This window comes from Hippocampus guttulatus, chromosome 9 (genome assembly GCF_054856545.1).
Source record: "Hippocampus guttulatus isolate MCC_2025c chromosome 9, RoL_Hgut_1.0, whole genome shotgun sequence".
Lineage (NCBI taxonomy): Eukaryota > Metazoa > Chordata > Actinopteri > Syngnathiformes > Syngnathidae > Hippocampus > Hippocampus guttulatus.
Genome location: NC_141269.1, coordinates 21,038,454 through 21,056,901, shown reverse-complemented (window position 1 = coordinate 21,056,901; position 18,448 = coordinate 21,038,454). Strand labels below are relative to the sequence as shown.

Genomic DNA, 18,448 nt, shown 5'->3' with positions numbered 1-18,448 from the left:
AGCAGCCGTGTACTCCAGGTTTATTCTATCAAATAAATGGATCAAAATATGTTGTTTATCACAAAATCTGGCTATATACCATGGGCCACAAGTAAACCTGACACTGTTAACATGATTATGTATGTGTGTACTATTTATGAAAATAAACATAATATCAATGGCTACTCACCCCCTTTATTACCGTATTTTCCGCACTATAAGGCGCACCGAAAAGTCTTCCATTTTCTGAAAAACTCACGGCGTGCCCTAAAGATGGCTCCTTGCTGGAGACATGCTTACAATGTTATAACTTGCTGTCGGTTCAGTGAACTGTGTCGCTGCTTTATTAAATAAGTTTTTGTTGCAGCTCCGAAAAAAGGAGAGCTGTGGTGTTGTTTTTCAAAACGCACACTTTAGTAATGGTTTTCACAGTCTCAACAAATACAGGTACGTCTTTGTCTGTCTCCGTGCCTTCTTCCGTTCGACTCGAGAGGCGTTCATGACCGCCTCGGAAAAACGTAAATGAACTATTCCTTCAATGAAACTACGAAAATTGAAAATAATGCATCAAAACAGAAAATCAAGCGACAAAATCACAAAATAAATTCTGTAGCCCCACTACAGAATTTATTTTGTGATTTCCTCGTTTGTGAATACAGTACACAACAAAGGAATAAATAAACTTTTCTGAGACAACTGTATTTATAGAGCACTTTCAAACAGCCATTGCTGCATACAAAGTGCTGTACATGGAGCAACTAACATATATATACAACAATAAAGCAATAATCAGTAACAAAGATGGTAGTAGGCACCAAACGGTACAACTAAGACCAAATTTACTGACATTTGATCGTTCTGTTGCAGCTTCGCTCAAGGAAATGTCAAAATTAATTCTGTCGGGGGGCTATAGAATTTATTTTAGGATTTTCTGTTTTGATGCATTACTGTATTTTCAATTTTCGTAGTTTCATTGAAGTAATCGTTGATTTACGTTTTTTTGGAGGCGGACATGAACTCCTCTCGAGTCTAACGGAAGAGAAGGCACGAAGACGGAAAAAGACGTACCTGTATCTCCATCTAGTGGATGCATTGTAGATCGCGCCTTATAGTCCAGTGTGTGCAATATATGAAAAAAATTAAAATATAGGCCATTTATTGAAGGTGCGCCTCATAATCCAGTGCGCTTTTAGTGCGGAAAATACGGTAATACAAAAGCATGTAATAGGAATTGAATGATTACAATCATGAGATGAATCTTAAAAAATGACCTTATTACTATATATAGACTTATAGTATTGATATGGCTTGACGTCCTCTTTGCAACCCCAAGACGATGCACTGTGTAATCTACTATCAATTTAACCAAAGAATCTACCACACGTCATCGTTAGGCCTACCGACAGTTAACATTAGTATTACTACACCTTATGACGAATGTTTTATTTCTAAAGTTACCATGTCAACAACTAGTAAATTATAGAATAACTAAGACAGTTTCATAATATTTTTGATAGCGATTAGCCTTTAGATCTAATGACCAACTTCAAGTACTTGCCTCGGAATTGTGTCTCCCGTCCTATTTCTCTTTTGTGTTTTGTGCATACATCACACGTCATGATGGTAATACTCCCTTCATCGGATGATTCAAAAGAAAAATTTGACTGGCATTCCCATTTCTTAAATGTAGTAACTAATACACCCTTTGGTGTTTTTTTTCGGCGCCATCTCTTTCCATCATCCACGCGCTTTCTCAGCGTGCAGACTAAAATAGCAACCCACATTCGCGCATAATGTTTCCTGTTCCGCACCTCCACCACGTAATAAAAACAAAACGAAAGGAGAATAGAAGAAAAACACTCACACACCACACCACAAACACACATACAGGCAGAGTGAAATCGCATTGATCACACAGGAGAGATTTTATCTCATACTGTCTGGTGATTTTTATGGGAAAAGATTTTTCGGTACCGTACAAATGATCTCACGGAAATGACACGCTACCGGAAACGATCATTACCGTGAAATCCTCAGGCCTGTGTTAACTTCCTGGATGGAAATAGCACTCATGGAGGAAATTAAAACAAATTTTAAGTACCAATTTTGTACATATTTGGCAGCCTGCAAAATGTGTGCCAATGGCTGAGCTGTGTGAAGTGGGTCCAAATTCCAATCCCACAGTCGTTTGAAGGAGGTGGCAAGAAGTCGGGGGGGGAAAAAAGAATAAAAAGCAAAAGTTAAAAATGTGCTTTGTTGTATATAAAGAAGTAAACAAAAAAACAACCCCAAAACCATACCGTATTTTCTGTACTATAAGGTGTTTCGCAGTATAAGGCGCACCTAAAATGAATGGCCTATTTTAAAACAGTTTTCATATATAGGGCGCACCACATTCTAAGGCGCATAGAATAGAAGCTCCAGTAGTGGCTGCAGTTGCATTATGGAGCCACTAGATCACAGGTGTCAAAGTTAAGGCCTGGGGGCCAAATCTGGCCTGCCACATCATTTTATGTGACCTGCGAAAGCAAATCAAGCGTGCCAAGTTCCATGATGCTTGCTGAAGTCTGAACTAAAATTTCAAATTGCCATATGTAATCCACAATAACAGTCATTATTCTTGACTTCTGATTTTAAAACTAGTTAACCATCATTTTTTTGTATGCTGTGTATGTAATATGTGGAGGTGATTAAACTTTTGTATGGTTTCCCAAAATTCATAACGGCCCAGAGTTTGACACCCCTGCACTAGATTGAGCTATGCTAAAGTGAATACAATACAATACAATACAGCTTTATTTTCATCGAGCTTTCACAACCGCTGCAGCTGTAACAAAGCGCTTCACAGAACATTTAAAATACTACGTCCATGAAATCGGAGTATTGATCCATATACTGTATATAAGGCGCATCAGATTATAAGGGGCACTGTCGGCTTTTGAGAGAATTGAATACATTTTGGTGCGCCTAATAGTGCAGAAAATACGGAAATAATGAATGAACGATTGGTTTTCAGTTTTAGATCATTTAGATTTAATACTGAAATTTAATATGTGCATCGAAGCACACGATCATCCGCTCTAGAAACATTAGTTAGATTTGACATAACTCTCTCCCTATATTTTGGTCTATGAGACGAAGCGACATCACAACTCCAGTTGGGATTTTGCCGGCTAAAACAAACTTGAGTAAGCCTGATTTGTTCAAAGGTGATCAGCAGGAACTGCAACTGTTTCAGGGTATCATCATCAAAGTGTGCAGTCTTTTAAAGTGTCTGTGTATTAAACTGGCTTTGATCCGACAGCTTTCACTTGCTTAGCGGCCCGCTAACAGTAGAGCTCTCGCTAAATGCAGGCAGCAGGCACCGTACAATTTAGTGCATAATTATGTCCTTTATTTATTTATTGCACCCTTAATTAGCAATTGAACATTATTGACAGTGCACGTGTTAAAAACCGAGTACTCGAGGCAGAAAAAAAAATGCAAAAGCATTTTTTTGAACCAAGGTTACGGAATTACTCGAGGACCTGTTTCAGCCCTAGTCTTCCATCACCCATTTTAGAAACAAACCAGTGTCCCCTTTGCAGATGATGATAGAACTTGAGGCGTGTGGAAATGTTCAAACTGTGGCTAATCATTGTTGATAACAATGACAATAATTTGAAGAAGAACAACTGTTTCACCTGTGTGTGTGTATTTCCTTCTGTCTTCTACGCAGTGGGTGAAATGCGATCTCCTTCGATGACTGACTTCCTTTGGGGTCTGGAAAACTCTGGTTGGCTGAAACACATTAAAGCTATTCTAGATGCTGGAGTCTTCATTGCCAGGGTATATACTTCTTAATCCCTGTAAAGTAACACTTTTTTTACTTCAAATTGCGTGTGTGTGTGTGTGGTTGTGCGCACGTGTGCGTGTGTGTGTGTGTGTATGTATGTATCACCATTCACTACTAGTTGGCACACATTCAATTGCGCTCATATAAACTTATGAGCACAAGACTACATGTTAGCTATCCAATTCATGAAAAAAACTACGATGTGGGTTGAATTCCATTAGCCCCGAAAAGGCTTCCCATGGTCCCAGATGTTTTTCCATTCGACTTTTTTGAGGGCGAGCAATTCTGATGGAACTGTCTCAGAACTATCCCAGAGTTGGTTCAAAAGTGCCGGCCATCTGGGGCCAAGCGAGGCTGTGTTGTTACTGATTGGCTGACAGCGCTGCAGTAAGGAACTCTGTCCCACATGCCTATTTCCTGGTTTTAGACAAGCTGCCCACTGGCCCTTTCCAGAGTTATAAAAACACAGTATATACAATAAACAATGTTGTTTCACAACAACGGTGAACCATATTTACAATTTCATCCATACTAATGGATGCATTTTTGATAAATAATGGTGAAAATTTCGTGAAAGTACGCAGACAACACTTGCTTGCCAGGTCTCATTAACTTGAATGAGAGGATGGAGGACAGATTAGAGGCCTGCCGCTCCCCCAGCCTGACCAATTGTGGCCCCCACCTCAGAATGGCGGCTTCAGGTGGCCGCTGGAGAGCTTCAGATGCCGCAGAGTGAGGACGACCAGCTGTTGACTCGGGAGAGGTGGCCAAATGAATGAGAATGAGTACTCATTCAAAAAGAATGAGCATTGGCGGCGAGCTATGCGTGCCGCTCACGAAATCACTGTTGTACTGTTTTGTCCATGGTACATATGAAATTGTAAACATGGTTCAATATTGTGATCAGACACAAACTAGGTATGCAGTATACACTGCATTTTTGTCTTGGTGGTGGTTGGCTAGTGGTTGTCATAAACTTGGAAATTGATTTTTTGTCTATATGTGAGAGCTTCTGTGTATTCAATGGACTGTACTTATAACGTAACCATATCATGCAACGGGAATTACTATTTTGAATTGCTCCAAAAAACAGTGGCCAAGACATAACCCTTGGAAAATGTTATCATACACTGCAAGCTTTCACAGGACAGTTTATCCCGCCCCCATTCCGCCTCGTTATAATGGAAAAGCAACAAAGGTGTGTGGTGTGGTGCTGGGCATAGCAGCATGCTATGATGTGGGGCTGCTTGGGGCCAATGGAAGAGCGGCATAAGTTATTACAAGCCTGAATCTTGTTTAACATAATCATGAAAGTAGCAGGTAGTTGCTAGTTTTTGACACATAAATGTATCAAATGATTTATTTTCAGGCGGTGGCTGATGAAGGGGTCAGTGTGTTGGTTCACTGTTCCGATGGCTGGGATAGGACAGCTCAGGCCTGTTCTGTAGCCAGCGTACTGTTGGACCCATTTTATCGAACAATCAAAGGAATGATGGTAAACACACAGCCACACACTAGGGCCTGACCGATACAGATTTTTATTTATTTTTTTGGCTGATTCCAATGCTGATGTTAAACAGAAAAAGTAAAGATTACCGATTAATCAGGTGATATAATTTCATCCATCCATCGTCATCATCGGGCGCCGACAGGTATGGCAGCCTCGGTCACACGCTCGCTAGTATTATCCCTGTTTTTGTCATTTTCGTTAGTTTTTGGCGACCCTGAGCGGCTTACTTACACGAGGGAAAAGTTGCTGCGCATTGGGGAGTCTACGCTCGGTCTTTTTTCACCAGCACACGAAAATCCACAAGGCGTTTCGGAGCTAATCGCGAGCGGAGCGGCTGCGCTGTACGGAGCATGGAAACGCCGCCGGAGGAGGGGGAAGAGAGCCGGCGTGCTCGTCAAGCTCCGGCAGCGCGGATTTCGAACCCCGCTCCCATCGATCCATCTTGCTAATCTACGATCTCTGCCAAACAAAATGGATGAACTTCTTCTCCTCACAAAGACCAACAAAACCTTTGCACGTTCTGCTGCGCTCTGCTTCACTGAAACCTGGCTCAGTGACCGCCACCCGGATTCCGCGCTACATCTACCCGGCTTCCGCCTTCTCCGAGCCGACCGCGACACGGAGCTATCAGGGAAATCGAAAGGTGGCGGGATTTGCTCCTATATCAACGAAGAATGGTGCACTGATGTCACGAAGCTCGACGCACACTGCAGCCCGGACCTGGAGTCGCTGTCTTTAAACTGCAAGCCATTCTACTCGCCACGTGAGTTCACCTCCTTTTTACTAGTCGGTGTTTACATTGCGCCACAAGCTAACGCTAACACGGCGATACAAACGCTAGCCGAACAAGTAAACAAACTCGAACTAAAATACCCAGAGTCACCCCTGATAATTTTGGGCGATTTTAATAGAGCACATCTTAACCGTGAACTTCCCAGATATAAGCAGCACATCGACTGTTTCACCAGAGAAGGCAACATTCTAGACCACTGCTATACAACAATCAAAAATTCATACCAATCGGTCGCCCGTGCAGCATTGGGTCTTTCTGACCACAATTTAATCCACTTAATACCTACATACAGACAGAAACTCAAATGTGCTAAACCGGTTGTTAAGACTGTGAAAAAATGGACAGATGAAGCAAAGCTAGCTCTACAAGAATGCTTAGACTGCACTGATTGGGGCGTCTTTGAAACTTCAACGGGCACACTGGATGAATACACAGACACTGTAACATCATACATCAGTTTCTGTGAGGACATGTGTGGACCAACGAAGTCCTTCCGCTCCTTCAACAATAACAAGCCATGGTTTACTCCCAAACTCAGGTAACTCAGGAAAGAGAAAGAGGCCGCATTTAGAAGTGGAGATCGGGCACTGTACAAACACGCCCAAAACCAATTGACAAAGGAAATTAACATCGCTAAGAGAAGCTATGCAAAGAGGCTGAAAAACCAGTTCTCTGCTAACGACTGCATCTGTATGGAATGGCCTGAAAGCAATCACTAACTATAGAATGCCACCCCCCCAAACAGTGAACAATAAGGGTCTTGCTAATGAACTAAACATGTTTTTCTGCCGATTTGAAAAGGTCACCCCCATTTCCCACACACACCCACCTCTACCAGAAACCACTCTACCTACCCCCCCCACCCTCTTTTTCTCCACTACAGATCCATGAACAGGACGTGAGACGGCTCTTCAAGCAGCAGAAGATCAAGAAAGCTGCGGGGCCCGACAAAGTGTCCCCCTCCTGCCTGAAAGTCTGCGCTGACCAGCTGGCTCCGGTCTTCACACAAATCTTCAACAGATCCCTGGAGCTGTGTGAGGTCCCATCCTGCTTCAAACAGTCTACCATCATCCCAGTTCCCAAGAAATCGGCAACATCGGAACTGAACGACTATAGGCCTGTCGCCCTGACGTCTGTGGTCATGAAGTCCTTTGAACGCCTTGTGCTGAACCACCTAAAGAACATCACCGGACCCCTGCTGGACCCTCTCCAGTTTGCCTACCGGGCAAACAGGTCTGTGGAAGACGCAGTCAACATAGGTCTGCACTACATCCTCGAGCACCTCGACAGCACAGGGACCTACGCAAGGATTCTGTTTGTGGATTTCAGCTCTGCGTTCAACACCATCATCCCGGAACTCCTCACCCCCAAACTTCTCCACCTCGGTGTGTCCCCTACGATCTGCCAGTGGATCCTCAGCTTCCTTACGGGACGGACACAACAGGTGAGACTGGGAGCAACAACATCATCAATACGCACCACCAGCACTGGAGCCCCACAGGGATGTGTCCTCTCTCCACTGCTCTTCTCTCTCTACACAAACGATTGCACCTCAACAGATCCAGCTGTCAAACTCATAAAGTTCGCAGACGACACCACGGTCATCGGTCTCTTCAAGAGGGTGACGAGTCTGCGTACCGCCAACAAGTGGAGCAGCTGGAGCTCTGGTGCAGCCGACACAACCTCGAGCTGAACATGCTCAAGACTGTAGAGATGATCGTGGACTTCAGGAAACATTCTTCTCCACAGTTGCCCCTCACACTATCCAACTGCCCCGTGTCAACCGTCGAGACCTTCAAGTTCCTGGGAATCACAGTCTCCCAGGACATGAAGTGGGAAGTCAACACCATCTCCATCCTGAAAAGGGCCCGGCAGAGGATGTACTTCCTGAGGCTGCTGAGGAAGCATGGCCTGCCACAGGAGGTGCTACGCCAGTTCTACACGGCAGTCATCGAATCAATCCTGTGTTCTTCCATCACGGTTTGGTTTGGGGCCGCCACAAAAAAGGACAAAATCCGACTTCAACGGACAGTTAGGACGGCGGAAAAAATCATTGGCACCGTTCTTGAGGACTTGTACACTGCAAGAATCAAGACAAGGGCACGGAAAATCCCCCCGCACCCTGCCCACCACCTTTTCCAGCTACTCCCCTCAGGCAGACGCTACAGATCCATGCGCACCAAATCCAGTAGACACTTAAACAGCTTCTTCCCTCTAGCCATTAACTCCTTAAACAGTCACTGACGTAGTCACTCTTCTTGTACTACAAATACTGCTACTGGTTACTCTAAAATGGTTCAATGATTTGTTGTTTACGATGATACTAATGCAGCGTGTTATACCGGAGACAAATTCCTTGTGTGTTCTACATACGTGGCCAATAAAGATCATTCTGATTCTGATTCTGATCTTGATCTTCAAATTCCCTTTTCCTCACAAGAGTCGTGGGGGGTGCTGGAGCCTATCCCAGTTGTCTTCGGGCAGTAGGCGGGGTACACCCTGAACCGGTTGCCAGCCAGTCGCAGGGCACGCAGAGACGAACAACCATCCGCGCTCACACCATGGGACAATTTGGAGTGTTCAATGAGCCTGCCATGCATGTTTTTGGAATGTGGGAGGAAACTGGAGTACCCGAGGGAAACCCACACAGGCATATAGAGAACATGCAAACTCCACACAGGAAGGTCGAAGCCGGAATAGAACCATGCACCTCTGCACTGTGAGGCCGACACACTAACTAGTCGACCATCAGGCCGCAAATACTGCATGCATTTCACATTATGGGGGCGGTGAATTCTACACTGATGATGAAAATGTTTATACATTCTATGGAGACAATATCAGGACCATCCATTCATTTTCTGAACCGCTTATCCTCACAAGGGTCGCGGGGCGTGCTGGAGCCCACCCCAGCTGTCTTCGGTAGTAGGCGAGGCACACCCCGAACTGGTTGCCAGCCAATCACAGGATTTCGGGACCATTTATAATAAAACATGCAAACTCCACACAGGAAGGCCGGAGCCAGGATCAAACCCACGACCTCTGCACTGTGAGGTCGAGGCGCTAACCATTTGACCACTGGGCCACCCTGAAATTATTTAAAACCTATAATTCATAAAATACCCCGCGGCCCTCAATTCACTTCAATGGGTGTCAATTATACGCGGGTTTTCGCTATTCGTGGGCTTCCCTGTTCATCGTTAATAGCAGGGATCAACCATTAGTATATGGCTCGGAAAGATAACTTGATGTTGCACTGTTTTTATTTTATTGCTTAAATTTTTTTTTAACTGACTTTAGGTTGCGTGTAAAGTAGTGAAATCCAGATCAATTACTTGCACAACTTCTTTTTATTGCGCACCAAAGGATTGCATGTAAATATTAAGATTTGCTTTGTTTTGAATGACAGTTCCAAATAATGACCCAATCAACAATTTCATGAGATGTATTTAAGGATACAAGGTTATGGTCTAGATTTATCCGTAATAAATAATGAGGCCAGAGTTATTTGCGTACAACTGCTGTAATTGGTTCGAGTGCATAAAGATAAAAACAATTGGCAAATATCTTCCGTTTAGCCAATTAATTTCGCTGATATTTGAAGGGCCATAATCGCCCACTTTAATCGGCTAGCTGATTAATCGGTCGGGCCCTACCACACTCACCCCACGTATTTGTTGTTCTAAGATCACTGTCTGTCATGCAGCTCAGCTCTGATCTGCTGGTAGGCCATGTACCTGAATATGGCAGATCTATTTTTATTGTTCATCATTTACATGTGTTTCTCTTCTCTTACGTAGTTGCTGATAGAAAGAGACTGGGTTTCGTTTGGTCACAAGTTCTCCCACAGGTCTGTAACTGATAAAACTTGACAGCACATGAACACCAGATCACAAGTTATAAGGAAATTATAGCTGTTGTTACTGTACTTGTTTTTTGAAATGAAATCCATCCATCCATTTTCTGAACCGCTAAAATGTAATTCAACACCCAATAAATTCAACAGAAATTAACTAGCTCAAACTTTACTAAGAACAGTAACTGTAGGGGTCACTGTGACAAATATAATACCGTATTTTCCGCACTAAAGGGCGCACTGGATTATGAGGTGCACCTTCAATGAATGGCTATTTTGTAATTTTTTTTCATACATTGGACGCATCGCATTATAAGGCGCAATCTACAATGCCTCCACAAGATGGTGTTACGCTCCTTCCATTCAACTCGAGAGGCGTTCATGACAGCCTCTGAAAAACGTAAATGAACTATTACTGTACTTAAATGAAACTACAAAAATTGAAAATAATGCATCAAAACAGAAAATCAAGCGAGGAAATCACAAAATAAATTCTATATCCCCCTACAGAATTTATTCTGTGATTTCTTTGCTTGATTTTCTTCGTAGTTTCATTGCAGTAATCATTAATTTACGTTTTTCGGAGGCAGCCCTGAACGCCTCTCGAGTGGAACGGAAGAAGAGAAGTTTTAAAAAACAACACCACAGCTCCCCTTTTTTCAGAGCCGCAACATAAACTTATTTAATAAAGCAGCGAGATAGTTCACTGAACCAACAGCAAGTTATCACATTGTAAGCATGTCTCCAGCAAGGAGCCATCTTCGGGTCGATATATTACCGTAATGACCATACACAAGACGGACTGAATTTTAAGGCGCTCGATGAGGTTTTAAGAAAATGGAAGACTTTTTGGTGCACCCTATAGTGCGGAAAATACGGTACTCTCTTTCCTGCAAACCAACGTACCAAAATTTTCTCCCACATGTCCTTGTTAGGGTGTCGTGGGAGTTACAATACAATACATCCTGATTTATATAGCGCTTTCACAACAGCTGTAATAAAGTGCTAAACAAAACAGTTAACATAAAGTACAATAAGAAAACACAACACATAACATAAAAACACGGGCAGTCGTGCAATCTCAACCACAATTCCCTCATACGCTTTGTTGTTTGAAGCCATTTGAGATGAAAGAGTTGAAGCCTATCTTGGTCGATTGGGCGAGAGGCAGCCTTGGACTGGTCGTCAACCAATCGCACCGCACAAACAAACATACATGCGCTGTCACATTCACCCCTTTGGACAATTTTGAATTTTCAGCTAACCTAACATGCATGTTTTTGAAATGCGGGAGGAAGCTGGAGTACCCAAAGAAAGCGCCAATCCCACGCAGGAAAGCCAAAGCCGAGATCTGAATTCCAGATCTGAGAAGTGTGAGGCAGATTTACTCACTCACCACTGTTGTCACCACACCAAAATCAAAATAACAAAATCATGTTTTAATGTTTTGACTGCAATCAGTGTTTTAGTTGTAGTTTTTTGTATTTTGTTCTCTCCTGCTTCTCCAAAAGCAACCTTGAACAGAAGAGGAAATTAATGGATGGATGCTTTTATTCCCTGCAGAGAAAGTCATGTTGGTTCCAATGATTAAGAGAACCTTTGTATTTATTTCTTCAGGTATGCCCACTTGGATGGCGATCCCAAAGAAGTGTCCCCAGTTATTGATCAGTTCTTGGAATGTGTGTGGCAGCTGTCTCAACAGTTTCCATGCGCCTTTGAGTTTAACGAGTGCTTCCTCATTGCTATACACACACACGTCTACTCCTGCCGGTATGGGACCTTCCTGGGCAACTGTCAGAAGGAACGCAATGATATGAGGTAACAACACAAAGCACACAATTCAGCATGGTCAAGAACCTTTTGAGGTACAAGAACAGAGAGTGGGCACGGCCAACCTCGGGGGGCACTTTCCTGCATGTTTTAAATGCCTCCCTCAAATGATCAGGATTGTTATCAGGCTTCTGAAGTGCTTGTTGATGATCTGATCTTTTGAACCATGTGTGTTGGAGGAAGGAGACATCCAAAACATGCAGAAAGCCAGGAAAGCCAAGGACCGGAGTTGCTCAGCCCTGTACTAGAATGTTGTTTCGGGTGCTGAAAAGGTCTTTAAACTTGAGATGGCACAGTACAGCAATTCATAAAATAGCTCTGAAAATGTTTCTGTTGATTAGGATTCGTATAGTTTCGTTTTCGTTTCGTTTGTTTATTGAACATAAAACATATACAGTAATAATTTGACAGAAAGTAAGCTAAGTAAAATAGTCATCATTCAACACAATTATTATAGAAAGTATTTGTGCTTAAAAGCACAAATAGGGATGAGGACACTTATATTTAAAGAAAGATTAGATGTACGCTAAAAATAGTGGAACTTGTGTTGTGGCCCGGTGGGCGACTATTTAGTGCGTCGACCTCAGCGTGCAGAGGTCGTGGGTTTGATCCCGGCTCCGGCCTTCCTGTGTGGGGTTTGCATGTTCTCCCCGGGCCTGCGTGGGTTTTCTCCGGGTACGCTGGTTTCCTCCCACATTCTAAAAACATGCATGGCAGGCTGATTGAACACTCAAAATTGTCACTCGATGTGAGTGTGAGCGCGGATGGTTGTTCGTCTTTGTGTGCCCTGCGATTGGCTGGCAACCGCTTCAGGGTGTCCCCCGCCTACTGCCTGAAGGACATGCTGGGACAGGCTTCCAGCACCCCCCTGGTGACCCTTGTGAGGACAAAGTGGATCAGAAAATGGATGGATGGATGGATTAATTTCTTTACTTTTAAATGTGCCTGTGCAGCCCTGCCTACTACTAGCCACAGTTTTCAACTGGTCTTCAAAAATTCTAGAATTAGGGGTCAGTCAATGGTCCAGAAAATGTTCATTCAATTGAAAGACAATTTTTTTTTGTTTTCTATGAAGTAATATCATGACCTGCAAACTTAAGTTATACCTCAAGGGATTCAGCACATTTCATTTGGATAAATGTGTATAACTGCTGATGATGTGCATATGTGCATCCCCCAGGCTTCAGGAGCGCAGTCATTCCGTGTGGCCCCAGCTGTGGAAGGACAGAGCAGACTTTACCAATCCACTGTACAAGGCTGAACTGAGTCAGTGTCAGGGTGTACTGAGACCTAACACCACCCCTTACTGTTTTAAGTAAGTCACCACTGTGTGGATCCTCAATTCAGTACAGTACAGTGATCCCTCACTCTTAACGCAGTTCACTTTCCGTGGCTTCGCTGCACGGATTTTTTTTAGTGCAGTTTTGTTAAATACTTTTAAACAGTGAATTGCGTTCTGCATCCTGATTGGCTAAGGGACTGACCAAGGTGAACAGTCTCCGCACCTCGTCTCTGTACAGCTTGCCAAATTTACCTTTGCTAATTTTTGGTCTTTGGTTTCATTGTCTCAGTGGCGGATGCTGGTCTGTCAAGGAGGGGAAGCTCAATTTCGGCCTACATCATAAAATGCGTCCGTTTATTTACACGTGAATTCTACTCTGCGTTCCTTTTCAAAAAAATGACACGGTTGCCTTCACCATAAGATCGGCGATTGGCTCATTTCGCTGTCAATCAAAAAGAGATTCAGCCTCAGACAGATCAGACAGATCATCCAATCATCGTGCAGAAAGCTGAGCTTCCTGGCCAGCCTATAAAACGCCCACTGTCCATAGACTCCCAGAGACGCTGAGGGTCCAATGGGCGGGACAAAACCAGCATTTATCCAATGACTCGTCTCGTTTCAATGCATTAGGACAACCAACCCTGAACTCTCTCGACGCCCAGCGTCCACACAGTTTAAAGCACAGTGAAGCTGCGGGAATGAATGAGAAGAGAGTCGCGTCATAACCAGTAATAAGAAGCTGATTCGGAACAAAGGTTGAGCGCATTGTAGCGCATATTTAGTCAATGACATGGACACACAATTGTACGTACACACATATATTTGATCACTTATTTTTTGACATTTTAGGGGAAGCTGAGCTTCCCTTGCAGTCTGAGAGCAATCGCCTCTGCATTGTATACATAGTTCAGTATTGTATAATAACTGTAAAAAATAAAGCTGACCATCAAGTACCAATTACAACTTTATTGTCAAATGTGCTGTATGTGAAGTAGGATTTATAAAAATGAAGCAAAAAAATGTGAGAGGGACAAAATTTCAAATGTGCTGTATGTTCCACATACAGCACATTATAAATCCTACTTCACGGATTTCACTTATCACTGGTTCCTTTTGGAACGTAACCCCCGCGATAAACGAGGGATTACTGTACTGCACTAAAAGTGAAACGATGATGGCTTGAGTAATCGTTCTGTGTTACACATAAATTTCATATAGTTCATTGATACAAGCAAGATGTCATTCATCTTGTATCTACTCCCAAAATATACCTTGGACATCCTTGATGGAGTTATTTTTAAAAGTATATTTTTGTTTATAACTCAATTTACACTCAGCATGTTTTTGTGTTGCACACCACAGAGAAAACCAAATTGCACACGCATGTTTAGGTGTCACTAACCTTGTCCAAATTAGTAGGCTGCGTTCACCAAAGGGCCCTTTGCAGCCTTGGTCCTTCAAAGTTTCCTCCTTATGGAGCCTCAGTGGACCGCATAAACCGTAACGAATTGGGACAGGTCGAGTGACTGTCACTTGACTGTCTTCTGTACCACCACAAGGTGGCGGCAATGTGCTTGGCTGGTAGAAGAGACGATGAAGTGTAAAAGAGCGGAGCAATGTAAACTACGTTCGCTCAGGGCCCATCTGTATGGAAACAAATTTCATTTTTCGTTGATGTCCTTAAAGATGGGCTACTGCTTGCCCGTATTACTTTCTACTTGTCATTGTTTTAGAATGTGGAAGGGACTCTACAATCATGTGGAGCGGTCGACGCCTCCTTGCCAGTCACCAGCCGACTTTCTGTCCGCTATGAGGGAGGAGTCCCAGCAGCTGGAGGAGGAGCTGACCAATCACCAGGAGGTACCACCAGGAGGAAACGCTCACCACCACCCGGGCTCCAGACAAGGCATACAACACACAGAACACTCGTGACATTGCTACACGTTTTCCCTCTCTAGTTCTGCTTGTTCCATCTTTGGAAGTTATTCATAACGTCCATTTGTGCTGTTGAGCATGTCAAAATACAAACCAACAGTAATGGCACTTTAATCATAAACCTAATTCCAAAGAAGTTGGGACATTGTGTTAAACATACATAAAAACAGAATACAACAATTTGCAAATCATGTTCAATCAGCCAGAGACTGTTACACCCGCGCTGCAAGTAGGAGAGATACCGCCGCGCGTTCCTACCGACTGCTGAATAAAAAATAAAATAAAATAATGTGAAACAACAATTGTGACTAGCACAGCCACGTTATCCATATCTATATTTAGATTGCACTTAATTGAACGGTGTAAATTGAAACTGTAACATTTATTTTGTGAATGCAAACACTTTGTTTTTCTTCTTTCTACCCACAATCTTGCTGCTGTAGACTGTAAATGTCCCCAGTGTGGGACAAATAAAGGATATCTTATCTATATTTCATTGAATACACAACACATACAAGATATTTCATGTTCAAACTGATCATTTTTTAAAATTGTTTTTAACTTTGAATTTTATGGCTGCAACACGTTCCCAAAAAAAGCTGGGATGGGTGGCAAAAAAGACTGAGAAAGTTGAGGAATGGTCATCAAACACCTGTTTGGAACATCCCACAGGTGAGCAGGCTAACTGGGAACAGCCTGTTGCCATGATTGGGTATAAAAGGAGCTTGCCTGAATTGCTAAGTCAGTCACAATCAGTGATGGTGTGAGATTCACCTCTTTGTGAACAAATATGAGAAAATTGTCGAACAGTTTGAGTCCAATCTTTCTCAATGTACAGTTGCAAGGAATTTATGGATTTCATCATCTATGGTTCATAATATCAAAAGGTTCAGAGAATCTGGGGAAATCACTGCATGTAAGCGGCAAGGCTCAAAACCAACATTGAATGCTCGTGACCTTCAAATCCTTAGGCATTATCTATGTGTAAAATGTATCACCACATGGGGTCAGGAATACAGGTCGGCGCGACATCCGTAAGTACAACTTAAAACTATTACAGTGAAACTCCTTTACAAAGAAATCATGTTTGCAGCAAGAAATTTTTCACAAGAGGGGACTTTTCACTATAGCAAATTTATCTCAGATGTACAGTAAACACACACACACAAACGTAGTGTAAGATAAGATAACCTTTATTTGTCCCACACTGGAGGAAATTCGGTTATCTAATCTTACACATATGTTTGTACTCTTTATTTTTATTCCAATCGTGCATAAGTATGAGCATACACTTATTTGACACTTCATATACCCAGCGGAAAAAAGAAAAAAAGGGAAAGAAATTACCAAATTTACGATCAGCATTCACTTTCACTTACCGGTACATCAATTTCTTGCAAAATGTCTTTTACTTTGCTTCCTCCATCTTTCATTTTTATTACTTTTATCCTGTCTTCAAGCGTTAAAGCTTTTCTTTTCTTCACTCCTGGGTCTCTAAAGATCCCGTTTTTGTAGCTATAAAATCTAAGTTAATGATTTGCTAAAAACAACAAAGTGAATCAGTTTGAACATTAAATGCCTTGTCTTTCGGGTGTATTCAATTAAATGTTGGTTGAACATGTTTTTTCAAATCATTGTATTCTGATTTTATTTAGGTTTAACACAATGTCCTAATGTCATTAGAACTGGTGTTGTGCAGAACAGATGAATAAGTCAATGTTCTTCCAGAGTTTCACACATTACCCAACTTTGCTTCACAAAACTCAAGAAAAGTGTCTTCGTGATTTCCCTGATGAATCGGTGATGAGTAAATAAAGAGAACTTCTCACTTCTCTTTCTTATGCAGAGAATATCTGCACTAACAGGGAAACCAATAATGTGGGAGAAAGTAGTGGTTAAAAGGAGGACTCGGCACATCCAGAGACACTCTGGGCCGGACCCACCCAGCCCATACACAATTCCAGTCACCAGCCCCGCACAGGACCACAGGACCACAGGACCAGCCAACCAAAATGAGAAGGGGAAGGACCCCGGTCTCACCACATCTGTAGACCAGCCCATCCAGGTCAAACCCCTCAACGCAGATGACATCTCCAGCGACCTGGAGTCAGGCGTGGCTGACCTCAGCAGTCGGTCATCCAGTGCTGGGGAGGAGGCCAAGGACCCGGAGACGGACGAGATAGCCTTCACTACTGCCTGACTCAATACTTAATTGGAGTCGAAGAAGACCGCTAAAATGTTAGCATTGTTTTATCTGAATTTTTTGGTGTCTTTCTGGTGTTTTAAGTTTTGTCATATTTAAGATGTGAAAGCCCATATTTGAAATCAACAATACTTGAGTGATAATTTGCTGGCATTTGTATAAAAAAAAAAAGCACTTTCGTGATGGGGCCGTGATTTCATGCAGGAAAACATGATGGTTTTGGGGAAATGAGTCAGACATCGGGCAGTTGCTTTGTTTTCGGGACAGAGAAATCTTGCGTTGGTTATCAGAGTCTTCATCTAAAAGGAATGCAGCAAGAGGAGAAATTGTCAAACATTTGTCATGTCGTCTTCACATTGGAAAGCCAATGTGCAGGCCTGTTTGGTTTTATAGATAATTTGGTTTTGTAGAAAACAAACCATGCTTTTTTTTTTTAAACTGTATTATAACCTTTAGGAATCACTTTGCGAATGAATTGGAAGTGATGGATGGACTTGTAAGCCACATAGGGAAGTGTTAAATCTGAATGCTGAAAAACAATTTGATACGTTATAAAACAAGAACAAAAAGTGAACATTGTTTACATCAACAGCTGCTCATGCCCCCCCCCCCCCCCCCCCACGGTCATCTCATTCTGTGCAATATAATTTATTCTTCGTGTACTGGATTACATTCTCAGATTGTACTGTGATTTACCAGTTGAGTGCATTAAGGTGTTACTGTAATTGTTTAAACTTTCGCGTGTCTTGTTTTGTACACACACCCAGAACCCATTCTTGAATCAAGAGATGATGTCAACCTGATCTCTGCACTGCTTAACCGTATGGGGTGTATATAGTGGCAAGCATTGTAAGACCTGATCTTGTTAAGTTTGTTTTTGACTGATGAGGGACACCTACAGATTGGCTGGAGGTGGGGATGCTGTGTGAAAAGCATTATTGAATTCCCTGAATGAATGATGAGTAGCAGTAGCAAGCTAGTATAACTGTCCTATACTTTAGAGCAGTGTAAAATTTCACAACACTGTCAACATATGCTTTAAAAAAGTTGTGAAAAAGCTTGACATAGCACAGCAAAATAAATTGTTACAAGAGAGGAACGGCTGATCAATGCCATTTCCTTCTTACACTGCTGTCTGGCGTGCATGTGTTCTGTCTTAACGCTACATCAATAAACACTCAGATGGCAACACTCTTGATGTGACATATCTCAAAGACAAATGCAA

At 42.6% G+C, this 18,448-nt stretch overlaps 1 protein-coding gene across 2 annotated transcripts in view; it reads left to right on the top strand.

The window, feature by feature from the left end:
* Positions 1 to 18,414, top strand: part of mtmr7b (myotubularin related protein 7b) — a 32,398-nt gene extending 13,984 nt beyond the window's left edge. The window contains exons 8-14 of one of the 2 annotated variants that reach the window (XM_086120989.1): positions 3,698 to 3,807; positions 5,184 to 5,309; positions 9,918 to 9,967; positions 11,591 to 11,791; positions 12,984 to 13,118; positions 14,819 to 14,945; positions 16,867 to 18,414. In XM_086120989.1, the coding sequence (XP_085977115.1) occupies positions 3,698 to 3,807; positions 5,184 to 5,309; positions 9,918 to 9,967; positions 11,591 to 11,791; positions 12,984 to 13,118; positions 14,819 to 14,945; positions 16,867 to 17,220 (1,103 nt within the window). In that variant the 3' untranslated portion in view covers positions 17,221 to 18,414. Of the gene's footprint in view, positions 1 to 3,697; positions 3,808 to 5,183; positions 5,310 to 9,917; positions 9,968 to 11,590; positions 11,792 to 12,983; positions 13,119 to 14,818; positions 14,992 to 16,866 lie in introns of both variants that reach the window. The other variant, XM_086120991.1, reaches the window with a different exon arrangement.
* The last annotated feature ends 34 nt before the right edge of the window (positions 18,415 to 18,448 follow it).